The 20612-nt window shown below is 38.6% G+C and overlaps 1 protein-coding gene across 3 annotated transcripts in view; it reads right to left on the bottom strand.

Annotated features, from left to right (window-relative positions):
* The window catches only part of Vamp7 (vesicle associated membrane protein 7), a 58142-nt gene that overhangs the window by 32930 nt on the left and 4600 nt on the right, over positions 1 to 20612 (bottom strand). For all 3 annotated transcript variants that reach the window (XM_059250908.1, XM_059250909.1, XM_059250910.1), the window contains exons 3-5: positions 19109 to 19246; positions 16880 to 16970; positions 10271 to 10338 (exon numbers count right to left, since the gene is read on the bottom strand). In XM_059250908.1, coding sequence (XP_059106891.1) covers positions 10271 to 10338; positions 16880 to 16970; positions 19109 to 19246 — 297 coding nt within the window. The remainder of the gene's footprint in view (positions 1 to 10270; positions 10339 to 16879; positions 16971 to 19108; positions 19247 to 20612) is intronic.

Below are 20612 nucleotides of genomic sequence, written 5' to 3'. Positions count from 1 at the left end.
TGAACATTGATGCAAAAATACTCAATATAATATTGGCAAACCTAATCCAAGAACACATCAAAAAAATTATATACCATGATCAAGTAGGCTTCATCGCAGAGATGAAAGGATGGTTCAACATACAAAAATCTGTCAATGTAATATACCACATAAACAAACTGAAAAAAGAAACACATGATCATCTCATTAGATGCTGAAAAAGCCTTTGACAAAATCCAATACCCCTTCACGGTAAAGGTCCTAGAGAGATCAGGAATACAAGGAACATACCTAAACCTAATAAAGGCAATTTACAGCAAGTTGATAGCCAACATCAAATTAAATGGAGAGAAACTCAAAGTGATACCACTAAAATCAGGAACAAGACAAGGCTGTCCACTCTCCCCATATTTATTCAATATAGTACTCAAAGTCCTAGTTAGAGCAATAAGACAACAAAACGAGATCAAAGGGATACAAATTGGAAAGGAAGAAGTCAAACATTCACTATTTGCAGGTAATATGATAGTGTACATAACTGACCCCAAAAAATTCTACCAGGGAACTCCTACAGCTGATAAACACCTTCAGCAATGTGGCAGGATACAAGATTAACAAAAAATTCAGTAGCCCTCCTATATACAAATGATAAAAGGGCTGAGAAGAAATCAGAGAAACATCACCCTTTACAATAGCCACAAATAATAGAAAATACCTTGGGGTAACTCTAACTAAGGAAGTGAAAGTCCTGTATGACAAGAACTTTAAGTCTGTGAAGAAAGAAATTGAAGAAGATATCAGAAAATGGAAAGATCCCCCATGCTCATGGATAAGTAGGATTAACATAGTAAAAATAGCAATCTTACGAAAAGCAATCTACAGATTCAATACAATCCCCATCAAAATCCCAACACAGATCTTGAAAGAACAATATTTAACTTCATATGGAAAAACAAAAAGCCAAGGATAGCTAAAAGAACTCTGTAGAATAAAGTAACCTCTGGAGGCATCACGATCCTTGACCTCAAGCTCTACTATAGAGCTATAGTAATAAAAACAGCTTGGTACTGGCATAAAAACTAACATGTGTACCAATGAAATTGAAGTGAAGACCCTGACATTAGTCCGCACACCCATGAACACCTAATTTTTTACAAAGAAGCCAAAACTGTACAATGGAAAAAAGAAAGCATCTTCAACAAATGGTGCTGGCATAACTGGATGTCAACATGTAGAAGATTGCAAATAGATCCATATCTATCACCATGCATAAAACTCAAGTACAAGTGGATCAAAGACCTCAGCATAAATGCAGTTACACTGAACCTGATAGAAGAGAAAGTAGGAAGTAGTCTTGAACGCATTGGCACGAGAGACCACTTCCTAAATATAACACCAGTAGCACAGACACTAAGAGCAACAATTAATAAATGGGACCTCTTGAAACTGAGAAGCTTTTGTAGGGCAAAGGACATGGTCAATAAGACAAAAACGACAGCCTACAGAATGGGAAAAGATCTTCACCAATCCCACATCTGACAGAGGGCTGATCTCCAAAATATATAAAGAATTAAAAAAACTAGACATCAAAATACTGAACAACCCAATTAAAAAATGTGCTACAGAGCTAAACAGAATTCTCAACAGAAGAATCTCAAATGGCCCAAAGACATTTAAGAAATTGCTCAACATCCTTAGTCATCAGGGAAATGTAAATCAAAACAACTCTGAGATACCATCTTACACCTGTCAGAATGGCTAAGACAAAAAATACTGATAACAGCTTATGTTGGAGAGGATGTGGAGCAAGGGGAACACTCCTACACTGTTGGTGGGAGTGCAAACTTGTACAGCCACTTTGGAAATCAGTATGGCGGTTTCTCAGAAAATTGGGAATCAAATCAATCTTCCTCAAGACCCACCTATACCACTCTTGAGCATATACCCAAGGAATGCTCAATCATACCACAAGGATACATGCTCAACTATATTCATATCAGCATTATTTGTAATAGCCAGAACCTGGAAACAACCTAGAATCCCCTCAACTGAAGAATGGATAAAGAAAATGTGGTACACATATACAATGGAATACTACTTAGCAGAGAAAAACAATGACATCATGAGGTCTGCAGGCAAAGGATGGAACTTAAAAATATCATCCTGAGTGAGGTAACCCAGACTCAGAAGGACAAACAGGGTATGTACTTACTCATAAGTAGATACTAGATATAAAGCAAAGGATAACCAGACTGCGACCCACAGCTCCAGGGAGACCAGCTAGTAAGGAGGACCCTAGGAAGGACACATGGATTGCCCATTGATGGAGAAATGGATGAGATCTACATGAGCAAACTGGGGGTGAGGGGGTAATGAAGGGCAAGGGATGGGGGATGAGAGCTTAGGGGAGCAGGAGGTTCTATCTGGAATGGGAACAGAGTGGGAGAGCAAGGAAAGAGATAACAGGATAAATGAAGACACCATGGGAATAGGGAGAAGCAGAGAGCTAGGGAGGTTCCCAGGAATCCACACGAATGACTCCCCTATAGACTACTGGCAATAGTAGAGAGGGTACCTGAGCTAGCTTACCCTGGTGATTGGATGGCTGAATACCCTAACTGTCATCATAGAACCGTCCTCCCGTGACTGATGGAAGCAGATGCAGAGATCCACAGCTGTGTCCCAGGTGGAGTTCCAGGAGTCCAGTTGATGAGAGGGAGGAGGGATTCCATGAGCAAAGGATATGGAGACCATGACTGGAAAAAGTACAGAGACAACTAGCCAAACTAGTGGAAACCCATGAACTGTGGACCTATAGCTGAAGAGCCCATCTATGGTACTGGACTAGGCCCTCTGGATAAGCGAGACAGTTGTTTAGCTTGAACTGTATTGAGGGCCCCCAGGCAGTGGGATCGGGACCTGTACCTAGTGCATGAGCTGGCTTTTTGGAGCCTAGTGCCTATGGTGAGACACTTTGCACAGCCTTGGTGCAGGGAGGAGGGGCTTGAGCTGCCTCAACTGAATGTGCTGGGCTCTGCTGACTCCTCATGGGAGACCTTGCCTTGGAGGAGGTGGGAATTGGGGGGGAAGGCTGGGGGGTGGGAGAAAGGAGGACAGGGGAAGCTGTGGTTGGTATGTAAAATGAATGGAAAATCTCTTAATTAAAAAAAAAGAAATAGGAGAGGAATCTGCTATACTTAAACTGTAAACAGCTGCCTGCCAGTACAAAAGGAACTTGCTGAAATATACTTGGCTTGCTTAAAACTTTGTTAAGGATCATTGCTTTGGGATGAAGATGTTATGGTGGCAATATTAATACAAAGAAAAGTGCTTAACTACTTATGGGCTTCTAAAAAACATGTAACTTGTGATCATAATGTGATTTCTTCCTGTGTAAAGATTTTTAATTTGCTTTTGGAAAATATGTAATTTGTGGTTGTGAGGTCATCTTTTCTTCCATATAAATTTTTGTCTTAGGTGATATAAAAGGGATAAGAGAAAAATAAAGAGATAGAAGAAAAGTAAGAGAAATAAAATGAATTAAGCTTTGCTCCATCAGATAAGTGTATTTAGTTTCCACCGACTCCGAACCTCCTCTCCTGTTTCTCTGACCTGCTGGAGCTGATTCTCTCAGCAAAATGGTTTTCAAGCATACATATGTGCCCAAAGTTAAGCTGTTTGTCTACATATTTCCTGATTTTGTTTGTATTGATTTGCTACTACTGCATCTTGTGGATCATTTGGTTCTGTAGATGCTAATAGTGTTGGCAACGACAATAGCATGCAGAAAGTCATTGCTATCATCCATTAATTTTTAAAGATGTCCAAATAGGTACCCCCTCTGACAGAGCTAATATCAGGATGACATATTTTAGTAATAAACAAGACTTTAGAGGGGATTAAATGGACGTGATGCTTTGAATGAGAAATATCCCCAACAGGCTCGGGCATTTGAACACTTGGTTCCCAATTGGTGATACTGCTTAGGGATGTTTAGGAGTTGCAGCATTGCTGGAGGAAGTATGTCACTGGGGGTAAACTTTGAGAATGCCCAGCCTTGCCCTACACTTCCAGTTCTCTCTCTGTTTCATGATGTAATCAGTTTCCTGCTCCTGCCACTATGACTCTTGCTTGTAGCCATGCCTCCTCACCCTAATGGACTCTTTATTCCTCTGGAACCATAAACCAAAATAAACTCTTCCATCTAGAAGTTGTTTTTGATAAGGGTATTTTATCATAGCAACAGAAAAATAACAAATAAAATGGGTATGTTTCCAGTATTTTAATCACTGTTTGGTATCTTCCTCCTTAGATGGTATGTGTCTTACTTTTGTATTGCTGTAAAGAGACACCATGACCAAAGCACCATGACCTCTTCCACCATTTATTTCTATAATCACCACCCTCTCCACGTGAACAATAGTACTGTCACCCCTGCCAACATGTTTTCCATCAATGCTGGAATCCCCTCTACACCCAGCCACCCAAATATCTACATGGATCTAAAGTCTGATCCATAAGATGGAACTCATGTCTGGTATGGTTAAGTAGGCCCAAAATCCCATAGATGGTTAGATCATAGGCCTTAGGGGATAATCTAATATTATTATTCTGCAAAATGGGAATAATAATAAGTTCTCAACTTTATAACAATGCATCTCCTAATTCCTACAAGAGAAGCTTCTTTTTACAATAAATGATTAATAAAGAAACTCATAAACTGGTCAACATGTAGACAATAAGAGATTGTGGACTGCCCATCTCTAAATGGGACATCTATATCACACCTCCTCCTCCTAAGGCTCAGGGAGCATCACAGAATAGGGGGTGAAAAAAATGTAAGAGCCAAAGGCACTGGACATCTGCATCAAAACTCTTCTTGACAGATATGATTAGAGCTGAATGTATAAACTCATGGCATCTGTGAATACTTGTATAAGATTAAAGCAGCCAAAATCCAAGCATGGATGTGGGAGGGGCTCATGAGATCCCACCCTTAACTAAGGACCTAATGTCAACTGATGACTGCTGTGGGAGGAAAAGTCATTTCTCTTTAGGAATGTCATCCCCAAAAGGCTACTTATGCTCTTGTAGATTGTTCTACACCAATGCATATATACAGGAAGAACTAAATGAAATCGGCACACAAACTTGGGAGAGAAACATAGGAGAGGATAAGGGATGAATTAGCAGGAAGGGAAGGTGGCTAGAGTTAACCAAAATGAATTATCAGCATATATGAAATTTTCAAAAAGTTAAAAATCTTTATATCATTCTTTAAATACCACATAATTTGATGAAAAAACCCATAAAATGCTACAAAACACAACAGTTGTCATACAGCCTCCTAAAAGCTGCCATTAATCAATACTAATATTAAAATTAACAACATAACTTCAAATACCTGTTATAATGTAACAGATATATTAACCACTTTACATGCATCATATAGTTTAATTCTCAAAACTCAATGAAAGAAGTATATTGCCATTTTATAGATTATAGCAATTTAGGCATAATGAAATTAAGTAATGTGCTTAAGCTCACACTACTAACAAGTGGTATTAAAATGCAGACCGTCTGATTCTAGAGTTCAGGCTCTTAATCACTACAGTCTTGTTGCTAGTCACAATCAACATGATTATGATGTTTTATTGTCATCTTTATAGTATCTATAATCACCTTCGGGACATGTATGTATGTTTGTGATAAATTATCTAAATTAGGTTAATTGAGGTAGGAAGATCCACCTTAAATATGAGGAGCAACATTCCCTGACTTGGAGTTCTGGACAGAACAAAGAAGAGAAAGCTAGCTGAATGTCAGCATTCATTGCTTTTTGTTTCCTGAATGTATATGCAATTTGACCACCAGCCTCCTCAAGATTTTGCCTCTATGATTTCCTCACCATAATGGACTGAGCCCTCACACTGTGAGTCAAAACAAACTATTCCTTAAATTGTTTTTGTCAGAACAATGAAAAAGTAATTAATACCATGATTAATCAACCACTGATTTTTTTCAATCTGTAAAATTTTACTCTGTAAAAGATCTCTACATATGTATCACTGTTTTTCAAAAACACTTTTTACAACGAACTGCATCGAAAATAGACAGCCCTCCCACCCCCGGCCCCTCCACTCACTGCCCATCCCTTGGCCAGTACCTACTCACAAAGCCAGCAGACTTCCCTTGCTCAGGTGCAGGCCACACTAGTCAGAAGAATAGATCACCATGGATTAAAGCTGGGTATCAGCAACAACAGAAACTACAGAAATCCTACAAACTCATGGAAATTGAACAACTCCATACTGATCAACTACTGTGTCAAGGTGGAAATCCAAAAAAAAAAAAAATAAAGACTTCCAACTACACAAAGATTCAACAAATAAAAAGAATTACAGACCAATTTCCCTCATGAACATTGATGCAAAAATATTCAATAAAATACTCGCAAACCACATTCAAGAACACATCAAAAAGATCATCTACCATGATCAAGTAGGCTTCATTGCAGAGATGCAGCCATGGTTCAACATACAAAAACCTGTCAATGTAATCCATCATATAAACAAACTGAAAGAAAAAAAAAATCACATGATCATCTCATTAGATGCTGAAGAAGCCTTTGACTAAATCCAACATGGGTACATGATAAAAGTCTTGGATAGATCAGGGATACAAGCGACATATCTAAACATAACAAAGGCAATTTACAGCAAGCCTATAGGCAACACAAAATTAAATGGAGAGAAACTCAAAGCAATAACACTAAAATCAGGAACAAGACAAGGCTGTCCACTCTCTCCATGCCTATTTAATATAGTACTTGAAGTTCTAGCTAGAGCAATAAGATAACTAAAGGAGATCAAGGAATAAAAATTGGAAAAGAAGAAATCAAAGTATCATTATTTGCAGATGATATGATAGTTATTACATAACTGACCCCAAAATTTTTACCAGGGAACTACTACAACTGATAAACACCTTCAGCAAAGTGGCTGGATACATGATTAACTAAAAAAAAAAAAATCAGTAGCACACCTATATACAAATGACAAACAGACTGGGAAAGAATTCAGAGAAATAACACCCTTCACAAGAGCCACAAATAATATAAAATATCTTGGGGTAACTCTAACTAAGCAAGTGAAAGACCTGTATGATTAAAACTTCAAGTCTCTGAAGAAGGAAACTGAAGAAGATATTAGAAGATGGAAAGATCTCCCATGCTCATGGATTGGTAGGATTAACATAGTAAAAACAGCCATCCTACCAAAAGTAATTTACAGATTAAACACAATCCCCATCAAAATTCTAACACAATTCTTTACAGACCTTGAAAGAACAATACTCAACTTCACATGGAAAAAATAAAAAGACCTAGGATAGCTAAAACAATCCTATACAATAAAAGAACTTCTGAGAAGGTATTATTATCCCTGACTTTAAGTTGTACTACAGAGCTGTAGTATTGAAACCGCATGGTACTGGCCTAAAAACAGACACGTTGATCAATGGAATTGAATCAAAGACCCAGACATAAATACACACACCCATGGACACCTGATTTTTGATCAACAAGCCAGAAATATACAATGGAAAAAGGAAAGCATCTTCAACACATGGCACTGGTCCAACTGGATGGCTGCATATAGAAGAAAGCAAATAGATCTACACTTACCACCCTGCATAAAAATTAACTCCAAATGGATCAAAGACCTCAACATAAAACCAGATACACTGAACCTGATAGAACGGAAAGTAGAGAATAGCCTTGAACACATTGGCACAGGAGACAACTTCCTGAACAGAACAATAGTGCAGGCACTAAGATCAACAATTAATAAATGTGACCTCATGAAACTGAAAAGCTTCTATACAGCAAAGGACACCATCAATAGGACAAAATGGCAGCCCACAGAACAGGAAAAGATTTTCACCAACTCTACATCTGACAGAGGGCTGATATCCAAAATATATAAAGAACTCAAGAAACTAGACATCAATAAACCAATTGGTCCAATTTAAAAAATGGATCTAAACAGAATTCTCAACAGAGGAAACCAAAATGGGCAAGAAACAAAGAAATGTTCAACATACTTAGCCATCAAGGAAATGCAAATCAAGATGACTCTGAGATTCCATCTTACACCTATGGCTAAGATCAAATATATAAGTGATAGCTCATGCTGGAGAGGATGTGGAGGAAGGGGAACGCTCTTCCACTGCTGGTGGGAGTGCAAACTTGTACAGCCACTTTGGAAATCGACATTGCGGTTTCTCTGAAAATTGGGAATTGATCTACCTCAAGACCCAGCTATACTACTCTTGGGCATATACACAAAGGATGCTCAATCATACCACAAGGACACATGCTCAACTATGTTCATAGCAACTTTATTTGTAATAGCCAGGACCTGGAAACAACCTAGATGTCCCTCAACCAAAGAATGGATAAAGAAAATGTGGCACATTTACACAACAGAATATTTATTACTCAGCTGTTAAAAACAATGACATCATGAAATTTGCAGGCAAATGGATGGAACTTGAAAAAATTATCCTGAGTGAGATAACCCAGACACTGAAAGACAAATATGGTATGTACTCTCTTATAAGTAGATATTAGCTATAAAGTAAAAGATAATCATGTTAAGGTCCATAGAAACAGAAAGGCTAAGTAACAAGGAGAGCTTAAGGGTGGAACACAAGGATCTCCCTGGGAAGGGATAACAGAATAGACTTTGAGGGTGGACTGGGGGTGAGTGGAGTTAGGAACAGGAGAGATCAAGTCAGGGTGGGGGAGAAAATACTGGGAGAAATGACTGGAATTGAGGAGCATTTGAGGGGTGAGGCAAAAACCTAGTGCAATGGAAACTCCATGGAATTTAGGAAAATAACCCTAGCAAAGACTCCTAATAACGGGGGACATGGAGCCTGGATCGGTCATCTTCTATAACCAGACAAGGCCTCAAGTGGATGGATTGGGATACCAACCCAGACACAAAACCTTCAATGTACAGTTTGTCCTGCCTGTAGAGTGTTCTGGGACCAGAGTCTAGCAGAATCCTCATCAAAGAGACTACATCCAGCAACTGATGGGAGCAGATACAGAATCCTACAGCCAAACATTAGGCAGAGCTCAGGGAATCCTGAGGAGGAGAGGAAGAAAGGATAGGAGGAACCAGAGAAGATAGGGACACCACGAGAACACAGCCCATAGACTCAATTGACCAGGACTCATGGGGGCCCACAGAGATCAGGGAGCCTGTAGGGGTCTGACTAGATCCTCTACAATATGTTACAGATGAGGAGCTTGGCGTTCTTGTGCGATTCCTAACAGTGGGAGTGGGGGTTGTCTCTGACTCTTTTGCCTATTTGTGGGACCCTTTTCCTCCCACTGAGTCACCTCGTTCAGCCTTGATATGATGATATGTGTATGGTCTTATTGTAGCATAGTAAGCCATGTTTGGTTGATGGCCCTTGGAGGCCTGCTCTTTTCTGAGGGAAGACATGGGGGGCTGGACCTGGGGAGGTGGGGGAGGGAGACTGGGTGAGGGGAAGGAGGGATATAATATATGAGAGAAGAATAAAAAAAAATAAAATCTAAAGAAATATGTGAGAATAGAACAAGTAACTCACAGGGACACACTTCTCTCAGTTAAGGATTAACGGCACATTTCAACCTATACCTTTGGCTTGATAAAAGGAAAAGATCAAGCTAATACTATAAACACCAAAGGGAACTGCACAGTTTCAGGATTCACAATGAGTCACAATAACTGAAACTTACAGCAAAGGTACATAATGAATTATTTATCAATAAAAAAACTTTGCCTTAAGCCGGGCGGTGGTGGCACACACCTTTAATCCCAGCACTCGGGAGGCAGAACCAGGGGGATCTCTTTGAGTTCGAGGCCAGCCTGGGCTACCAAGTGAGATCCAGGAAAAGGCGCAAAGCTACACAGAGAAACCCTGTCTCGAAAAACCAAAAAAAAAAAAAAAAAAAAAAAACCAAAAAACTTTGCCTTAATCCAAAGTTTTAGGAAATTATTTCTGTATACTGAATATATTTTCTAAACAAAAGCTTCATTAATGGCTGCTGAGAGACTGTGGTTGTTTTATATGTCTCACCTCTACCCTTCTATCACAATATAATGACATAATAGATATGAGAAAGGGAACAGAGAAACAAACCACCTCAGCATAAAATTTAAATCATTTCCATATTATCTTAGACATCAGTGCAGTTGTTCGAACACCTTGGAAAAATATATTCTATACTTACTGAATCCACAAGGTTTTCTGTTTTATCTATCAGTAATTCCAATCTTTCTCCACGTTGAGCAACCAAATCTGGAAATAATTTTACAAAGAGAAATAATGTTTTATATTAGAAATAAAGGAATACACTCACCAAAGCAAAGGCCCTAAAACTCAAAATTCTATGAAGTCAGTATCTGACTGCAGAAAAAAAGCAGCTGATCACAAAGACAACTGGTAGTTGCAAAGAGACAACAGACTCTACAGTTTCAAAAACAGCTTATTTAAGGAAAACAGCTAACTTCCCTACTCTGCCCCTAATAAATGCCTTCCCCATTACCCTATCATTACAAAAATCCCAGTTTTGAGAATGTGAGCTGTGTTCTCTTGAACTCTGGTCATTGAGTGATTGGGTCCTTTGCTCTGACCATGGTGAGGCCAGTACTCAAAATGGTACCTCTCTGGCATTAAACAAAGCTCATTCTAGATGTTTGAGGTCATCTAAATTCTCATCTTTTATTTCTTCCTATAAACTTAATTACTACATACTCTTACAATAAATATGCAATTTTGAGGTCAGCAAAACAACCCAGAAGGAAAGGGTGTTTGTCGCTAAGCCTGACAATGTGAGTTCAATACCCAGAACCCACATAAATGTAGTGGAGAATAGGCTCCACAGAGTTGTCCTCTGATCTTCACATCCATACCATGGCATGCACCAGGTACCACACATAAATAATTAACAAATGAAAATTTGAATATAGTAATAAATAAGTCAATAAATTTAAAACCCTGCACAAGAAAAATCAATGCCTAGATAGAGTCAAAGATAAATTCTATATAAAATATTTCAGGAAAAATACACACCAATTTATTAAATGAAATCTAAATGGTCTTTTAATAAAAAAAACCGGAGCCAGATACTGGGGTAAATGCTGAATGATCAGAGACAAAGGAACAAGCCACTGCCATGTCTCACCTCACCAACTCCAGGAATCCTCTGACTGAATGCCTCTGAGTCCTCAGCTGAAAGGCTCTTCAGCTGAAAAAAAGCTTTCCTCAGCTGAGAAAGGCTTTAGTTCCTGTCTACTTACACCTTATATACCTTTCTCTGCCCAGCCATATTACTCCCTTCCTAGTGCTGGGATTAAAGGCATGTGATTCCCAAGTACTGGTAGCAGAGGCATGAGATCTCAAGTGCTGGGATTAAAGACATGTAATTCGCAAGTACTGGGATTAAAGGTGTGTGCCACCACTGCCTGGCTCTGTTTTCTCTCCTAGACTGAGTCAATCTCATGTAGTCTAGGGCGGCTTTGAACTCACAGAGATCCAGATGGATCTCTGCCTCCTGAGTGCTAGGATTAAAGGTGTGTACCACCACTGCCTGGCTTCTATGTTTAATCTATTGGCTTGTTCTGTTCTCTGATCTTCAGGCAAATTTTATTAGAGTACATAATATATCACCACATTTCCCCTTTTTTTTGTCTAAAATAATAAAAGGTTATAACTAATATAAGAAAAACTATATACAATAAGTACAATAACTATTTATAATATATACAGTCAAGAATTACATTAACAATGTCCAGTCTATTAACATTTGACAGATTCAGAGAAAATACTCCATTATTTATCATATTTTGGTGAGTCCAAAGTGTTGCACCTAATTCACTTTCTATCCTAACTTGTATTACCAACCAAAAACTATCTTTTGATGTTTTTTGAACTTATACACTTTATACCTCTTTAGTGAGTTTCTTTTCTGAATTTGTTAACAAGGAAAACTATACCTATAACTATCTAGTCTTCAACTCCATCAGAGACCCAAGAAGGAAATAACATTTACTGAGAAAGCAGGAAGTGCAAATAAGCAACTTCCAAAAAATGTGAGAAATGACATAAACAGCTGGCTGCCTGAACAGTCACCCAAGGTTCCTCTGCAATGTTAGGGCATCTATCTTCGGCCTACAGGCCTAGCATACCTGACAGAATTATCTGTGAAGCAGGATTTTCTAAAGGACCTTCCTACCATGTCTTAGTAAAGTTTGGCAGTCCTTTCTTTTGTGTCCTGCTTGTCCCATTTGGACAGCATAATGTCAGCAGTCAAGGCAAGGGCATTTTCTTGCCCAGTGGCTAACTTTTGCCACAAAGAAAGTAAACTCCATATGGAGTTTCTGCGATGCCCATCATCTTCTCTGAAGTAGACTGGTGCTGCCAGAAGCAGACATGTCTCATTGTCATAAAAAAGGAATCTATTTTATTGAAATATCTTAAATGCCACATTCTGTGTATCTCTGAAGTGTTCAAAGACAACCTATTTATCTAAAATATATGTCTGACCTTGAAAACATACCTAACCTGACAAGTTCCATTGTAATAGGTAACTAACAATAAACCTGCATTTCTTTTATCCTAAATAGTTTGTAATAATAACTTTCAAGAACTAGAAAATTGCATTACATTGTTAAGTGAGTTGTATAGGTACAATACGTTGAATGAGATTAAAATGTATGTACAGTATGTTCTAACAAAAATAATCTTTGTATACAATATACAAAAATCCAATCCAATGTAAAATACTTAAAACTAGTAGTTGCTTTCTAAAAGTAGATTCAATAATCTACCTTTTTATCTTATCATATCTCTCTTTTTTTCTGAGTAGATTCAATAATCTACCCTTTTATCCTATCATTTCTATATAATACATTTCTATATCATATCCCCCCCTTTTTTTTTTTTTCGAGACAGGGTTTCTCTGTGTAGCTTTGCACCTTTTCCTGGAACTCTCTTGGTAGCCCAGGCTGGCCTCAAACTCACAGAGATCCGCCTGGCTTTGCCTCCCGAGTGCTGGGATTAAAGGCGTGCGCCACCACCGCACAGCTCCCTTTCTTTTTTTTAAAAAGAGATTGACTATTGACCAATAACAATTTTTAACAAACCCCTAAACAAAGACAAAATCCATAATCCATTCTTCAGGAATGTGGGCATAGTTTTCTAGGCTACATCCTGCTAATTGGGGGTGCTGGTAATCTTATGGGGACATAAAGAAAATTTTGGATTATGGTCAAGTCCTGACTGGAGTAGTCTGTGAGGCTGTATCATCTAAGCTAGCAATCTTGATATTGTCCTGAGCAGTTTGTAGTCAAAAGCCAATCTTTGGGTGGTGTTTGTCAGCTTGGTGCCATTATCACAGTGCATATATCTGATCAAATGAAAAGTATTTGTTAGTCATATAAGTTAATTTAAATTGAATGATTACACTGGTTGATGAAGTATCACCTCTTTTAATTAAGAGGTCTCTCTTGTTCAAATTGAACCTCTATCAATTTTGATGATATTCACAGCTTTTCTTCTCTGGTGGAAACAAAAGCAAAACCTCGTCCCCAACACATATCCTGGTTTCCATTCTGAGGTTAGCACATCTTTAAAGTATACAGACTGATTTAATGTTGTGATATATTGTGTACCCTAATAAAATCTGCCTGAAGATCAGAGAACAGAACAAGCCAATAGATTAAATATAGAGGCCAGGCAGTGGTGGCACTCATGCCTTTCATCCTATAGCACTCGGGAGGCAGAGATCCATCTGGATCTTTGTGAGTTCAAAGCCACCCTGGACTACATGATATTGACTCAGTCTAGGAGAAAAACAGAGCCAGGCAGTGGTGGCACACACCTTTAATCCCAGTACTTAGGAATCACACGCCTTTAATCCCAGCACTAGGAAGGAAGTAATAGGCTAGGCAGAGAAAGGTATATAAGGCATGAGGAGACAGCAACTAAAGCCTTTTCGGCTGAAGCACTTTTTAGCTGGAGGCACTTTTGGGCTGAGGATTCAGAGGCATTCAGTCAGAGGATTCGTGGAGTTGGTGAGATGAGACGTGGCAGTGGCTTGTTCCTTTGTCTCTCTGATCTTTCAGCATTTACCCCAATATTTGGCTCTGGGTTTTTTATTAAAAGACCATTTAGATTTTGTGTAGCACCAATTTATCATGAATTTGTTTAAAAAATCAAAAGAAAGGAGTATTTCTCAATTTATTATATGGGTCCATTATTATCTTGGTATTAAAGTCAAACAAGGACATCACAAGAGGATCTGGGGATGCAGCTCACTTGGCAGAACTCTTTGCTAGCACGCATAAACCCTGGAATTAATCATTAGCACTGCATAAACTGGTACATACCTATAATCTCAATACTTTAGAGGTTAAATCAGGGTGTGATGGTTAGTTTTAATTGACAATTTGACACAACTTAGAATCACTTGGGAAGACAGTATCAACGAAATGTAGTCTAGATCAGGCCAGGCGGTGGTGGCACATGCCTTTGATTCCAGCACTTGGGAGGGAGAAGTGGCCTCTGTGAGTTTGAGGCCAGCCTGCTCTACATAGCAAGTTCCAGAACAGTGAAGGCTACACAGAGAAACCTTGTCACATAAAACAAACAAACAAATTAAAAAAAGAAATATTGTCTAGATCAGATTCACCTGTAGGCATATCTGTGGGGATTTGTCTTGTTTGCTTCTTACATTGATATAAGAAGACTCAGCCAAAATGTGAGTAGCATTATTCCCTAGTTTTTGGTCCTGAGACATTTAAGAGTAGAGAAAAGTAGATGTGCATTAAGCAGGCATGCATTTATTTTTCTGTATTCTTGACTGTAGATGTCTTTTAACTGGCTGCTTCAAGCCTTTGTTACTTGCTGTGGGATGTTCTGTATGGTAAATGTGTTGCTCTGATTGGTTGGTAAATAAAACACTGATTGGCCAGTAGTCAGGCAGGAGGAAGTATAGGCGGGACAAGGAGGAGAATAAAGCTGGGAAGTAGAAGGCTGAGTCAGAGAGACACTGCCAGCCGCCTCGATGACAAACAGCATGTGAAGATGCCGGTAAGCCACGAGCCATGTGGCAAGGTATAGATTAATGGAAATGGATTAATTTAAGCTGTAAGAACAGTTAGCAAGAAGCCTGCCACAGCCATACAGTTTGTAAGCAATATAAGTCTCTGTGTTTACTTGGTCGGGTCTGAGCGGCTGTGGGACTGGCAGGTGAGAGAGATTTGTCCTGACTGTGGGCCAGGCAGGAAAACTCGAGCTACAGTTACTTCCCTGCTATGATGGACTTGTGAGATAAAATAAACCTTTTCTTCTCTAAGTTGCTTATCTCAGGATATTTTATCAAAATGACAGAAAGAAAATTAGAATACAGGAAAACTAGAAGTTCAAGATCGTCCTCAGCTATACAGTAAGTTTAAGAACAGTCTTACATGAGATTGTCTCACAAAAAGGACACCATAAATTGAGAAAACAAATAGGCTAACAACCCCCTACACAGACATACAGACACACAGAGACACAGACACAGACACACAGAGACACAGACACACACACACACACACACACACACACACACACACACACACACACACACACACACGTAGTGGGAGAGACCACCCCTGGGCTGGTGGTCCTAGTTCTATAAGAAGGCATGTTGAGCAAGCCATAAGCAGCATCCCCCCATAGCCTCTGTATCAGCTCCCATCTCCAGGTTTCAGCCCTGCTCGAGGTCATGTCCTGACTTCCTTCAGTGATGGACTATGATGTAGAAGTGTAAGCCAAAGTTTCTTTTTGTCATGGTGTTTCATCACAGCAATAGTAATCATAATCAAGACACTGCCTGATGCACAGGCCAGGAAAGCAAGCTAATTACAGATCTTCAATGTTCCCTCCTTTCTTCCAAATCCAATCCCCTAGTCTCACCCCAGCTCTGTAACAGACCACTTGCTGCGGCCTCCCCTCCCTTTTAGCCACCATTTCCAGAGGATCATATAGCTCTCCTTCAACCTTTCTCCAACCTTTGTCTCAGACCCCAACTCCAGCAGGCATTCCCTGGGAGCCTACCAGCAAAACCATCTAGAGAACCAAGTAGGCCAGTGAAGAAGTAAATAAACTTCAGATCTTTACTTCCCCTCCTTTCCTCCAAAATCAATACCCAAGTCTCATCCCCAGATCTATAGCAGACTACATACTGTGGCCTCTCCCGATTCTCTGCCTCCATTCCTAGGGCACTAAACAGATCATGGTTGGAACACCCTCCTTTCTTCCCTCCTGTGGAGCCCCTCAGCCTCTCTCTTATAGCTCACTCCCATTTCTAAATATCAGCTCCCAATACCTAGAAATGCACTGAACCAGGAACCTTCAGGGGCCATACTTAATAGGATCCCAGAAGCATTCACTACCAAGCAATACATAGTCACCACACCCTCCTAAGAAGCAGAGGGCAACAGAAACCAAACACCCACCCAACAAAGACCATATATCAGCATCTATATCAGTGGTTCTCAACCCCCACAAGAGTTACATATCAGATATCCTGCACATTGGATATTTACATTATGGTTCATAACAGTAGCAAAATTACATTCATGAAGTAGCAATGAAAATAATTTTATGGTTGGGGGTCACAACATGAGGAACTGTATTAAAGGGCCACAGAATTAGGAAGGTTGAGAACCCCTGACCCAGATGGTGAAAACAAGGAAATGCTGTTTCAGCCTCCCTACAATAATCTAACTCCAATCTAGTAATTCATTATTATTTGTGCTCATATGAATGAAACTATGCCACTGAAACATACCTATGTTTCTGACCATGATTCCTTTCAGTTCATCCACTTGTGCTTGAGTCTCCATCACTCTGTCTTGTCCTTTATTTTCAGAGTGATGCTTCTACAAGATATTAAGTTTTAATGTACAATATTTAGACATTATTTACAATAAGAAATAAAGAATAACAACCTATATTGAGGAATGCTATACAATTATGGATCTAGTATATAAAAGATACATATATCTGAAAAAATAGTATTACATTTAGAAAAAATACTGGCAGTATAAAAATTGCTTTCATATGGAATGTACTTTAGCATAAAATATCTTATTTTAAGTAAAATTCAGTGAATATATTATAATATGAAATATATGAGACTCTTTGGGCAGAAATGAGGGGATACGTAATCTGTGCTTATATAGAAGGAAGGAAAAAATTAAAAATTACTATAGTTGGGATGGGGAGAGGCAGGTACCCTTGATTTTCCTCATTTCTTGGATATGATGAAATAGGGGTATGCTCACTTCTTTTAATATCTGCCCTTCTATCTGCTGGGATCACAACATGTCTCTTATTTTCATTGGCTTCTCTCAAGATCTAGAATCTAAAAGACTAATGATAGTATATATTTTGAAGAGCCAGGCATGGTGACACACCTTTAATCTCAGCACTTGAGATCTCATGTCTTTGCTTGGGAAGGATACATGCCTCTAATCCCAGCACCTGAGATCTCATGTCTTGCTTGGGAAAGACACATGCCTTTAATTCCAGGAAGTGATGGCAGGAAGCAGAAAGGTATATAAGGCTAGAAGCCAAGAACTAGAAGCTTTTAAGCTTTTATCAGCAGTTCAGCTGAGATCTATTCGGGTGAGGACTCAGAAGCTTTCAGTCTGAGGATTCATGGAAACAAGATCGGATGAGAAATTGTCGAGGTGAGGTTGGCTGTGGCTTGTTCTGCTTCTCTGATCTCTCAGGTTTTAACCCCAATATCTGGCTCTGGGTTTTTTGTTTGTTTGTTTGTTTGTTTTTTATTAATAAGACCGTTTAGAAATTCATCTACAAAAACTGATTAAAAATGTATAGTTTTCCATATTCACAATTAAATAATAGTTAGAGGTTATGTATTTGTGCCCAAATACTTTTACAGATAAAAAGAAAGCATTTTGAAAGATGCTCACCATCATTCATATCATGAAAATGCAGATTAAAAACACAATGAGCTACCAGTGCATACCCTCCAGAATAGCTAGAATGAACGAGACAATAAATGTTGACAAGGATGAAAAACACTGGAATTGCCAATGAGAATTTAAAATAGTACAATCACTTTGGAAAAATAGTATGTGATAAATTTTTAAATTACATATCACCATCTGACCCTGAAATTCCATTCCTAGGTATTTATTTACCAGAGAAATAAAACATATACCCACACAAAAACTCGTATGTGGAAATTCACAGCAGCTTCACTCATAACAGTTAAAAACTAACAACAACCCAAATATCTAGCAACAGGTAAATGAGTAAAACAGTATATATACAGTATTGTTCACAGAAAACAGAAATATGCTGCTGACTTACTCAACATGCATGAGTACTAGAAGCATTCTAATGAGCAAAACAAACAAGACACATCAGAGTACTTACTTTATGATTGCTATTTATAGAAAACTCTAGGGAAAAAAACTAATCTATAGAGATAAAATATAATCAATAATTTGCTGGGACAGGGTATTGGGCAGGTGACATGGGGCATGGGGGAAAGTTTAGGGTTAATAGATAGGTTTTTTTTTTTAAATTTTGACTATAGTGGCATTTCAGAGTTACACAAACACACACACCATCAATTCAGTTGACAATGAGGAAGTTATCAGATGAACAGATTTTCACATGACTAATTTGAGCTATTCAAAACTCAAACTTACATCATGGATAAGAAAAGGGTTTATATATAGGTTAAAATGTCAGTTGACAAGTTTAGTGGATTTAAGCATTAAATGGGTAGTCAAACTAGTCTATCATTAACACTCTTCCAAATCCTGAGATATGCTGACTATTAGTAATAGAGGATATCACGAATTAGCTTTCTACACTAAAATGACTCCTTTATATTTTTAATAGGGAAGCTTTATTATGTTGGCTTATAGCGACACAATCAGAAAAGTGTTCTATAGGTCAGGGCCCCTATATTCATCATGTTTGAAGGTAATAAAGAGAAAATATAAATCAAAACACTATGTCCTGAGAAAAATATTACCAGTTGTGCAGCCAAAACACTTGAGAACTCGCTATTCATGGCATATGGAAGAGCAGTCTGTGCTCTTGAACCATAAGTAGTCTGGAACCTCTTCTTTACTTCATTCAGAAAACTGAAGGCTCGAGAACGCTCAAAATCCTGCAAAGTGACCAATGTACACATATAAACAAAGATATGTGGCATATTAGTAATAATAATACTGTTTCCTGACTCCATGAGGAATAACCAGAACTGATCCTGTTTCATAGATAAAGAACAAAAGTTTCAAAAGACAACTAACTTGCCATATGTCAAACAGCTAATAAATTAAAAAGCTGAGAGTCAGATCCAAACTAAAAACAATGGTATGTAGATTATTATCTCAGGGGTCAGGAATTGATTTTCAGTTCTTTCACATGATCACAAGGTCAAGCATAAGAAAATGCTCAATAAATCAATAAAAAACAGTATAGTTTTAGGAGCTAGAGAGATGGCTCAGCGGTTAAGAGAGCTTGTTCCTCTTTGAGAGAATCCAAGTTTGGTTCTTAGCACTCAGGTTGGGCAGCTTACAACTGCCTATAACTGCAGCTCCAAGGAATCTGACTTGCTCTCTGACCTCTGTGGACATTCCTAGACACAGATACATACATATACATAAAGCAAATAAAAGATTTTTAAGAAAAGTACAGTTTTTAATATATAAAGATAATGCTATTAATATGGATTTTGAACTAATACAATAGCAGTGATACATCTGAAAAGGTCAAGTGATGTACCTTGTCTACTCCAAGTCAGCCAAAAAGTTGTGTATATGTGTGTGTGCACACATACAACAAATCACAGCTTAAGAATTTTGCTGCTCAATTTGGATCATTTGAGATTATATGATAGTTCTCATCTATTTTAAGCATTTTACATCAGTCCTTTCAGATACAGCTGGACTTTATTGTGAAACCAGAGGTAAAAATCATTGTGATGATCAATGTAACTGAACATCATTTCAACTTAGTTTAAATCAAGGATTCCTTATTATTTTATGTGGGGGTGTTTTTTGCCTATGCACCACGTGTGTGCAGTGCCTCAGAGTCCACAAGATGGTGCCAGATCTACTGAGCCTGGAGTTATAGATGTTTGTGAGCTGCCATGTGGGTGCTGGAGATCAAACTTGGGTCCTCTGGAAGAGTAGCCAGCGCTTTTAACCACTGAGCCATCATTCCACCACTACAGCAAGTATTCTTGAACTGGGATCAATGGTAAGAATTCTAGTAGGTACTTGTATTAGGATACAAAGAAATATTACTGTAGTGGTATTTGCTCCACTGATGACCTTGGATTATATGGCCTGAAGGAGGCAGTGCTTCTTGCCATTGTACGTGACCTCTTAAAAGGAGAGGAGAGAGGTGGTTTGGTGGTTAAGAGCACTGACTGATGTTCCAGAGGAACCAGGTTCAATTCCCAGGTCGTCTGGATCATGCCAGGATTGATTAAACAAACAAACAAACAAACAAACAAGCAAATAAATAAA

Source organism: Peromyscus eremicus, chromosome X (assembly GCF_949786415.1).
Source record: "Peromyscus eremicus chromosome X, PerEre_H2_v1, whole genome shotgun sequence".
NCBI lineage: Eukaryota > Metazoa > Chordata > Mammalia > Rodentia > Cricetidae > Peromyscus > Peromyscus eremicus.
The sequence above is the reverse complement of the archived record's forward strand: the minus strand, read 5'-3'. Positions and strand labels throughout refer to the sequence as shown.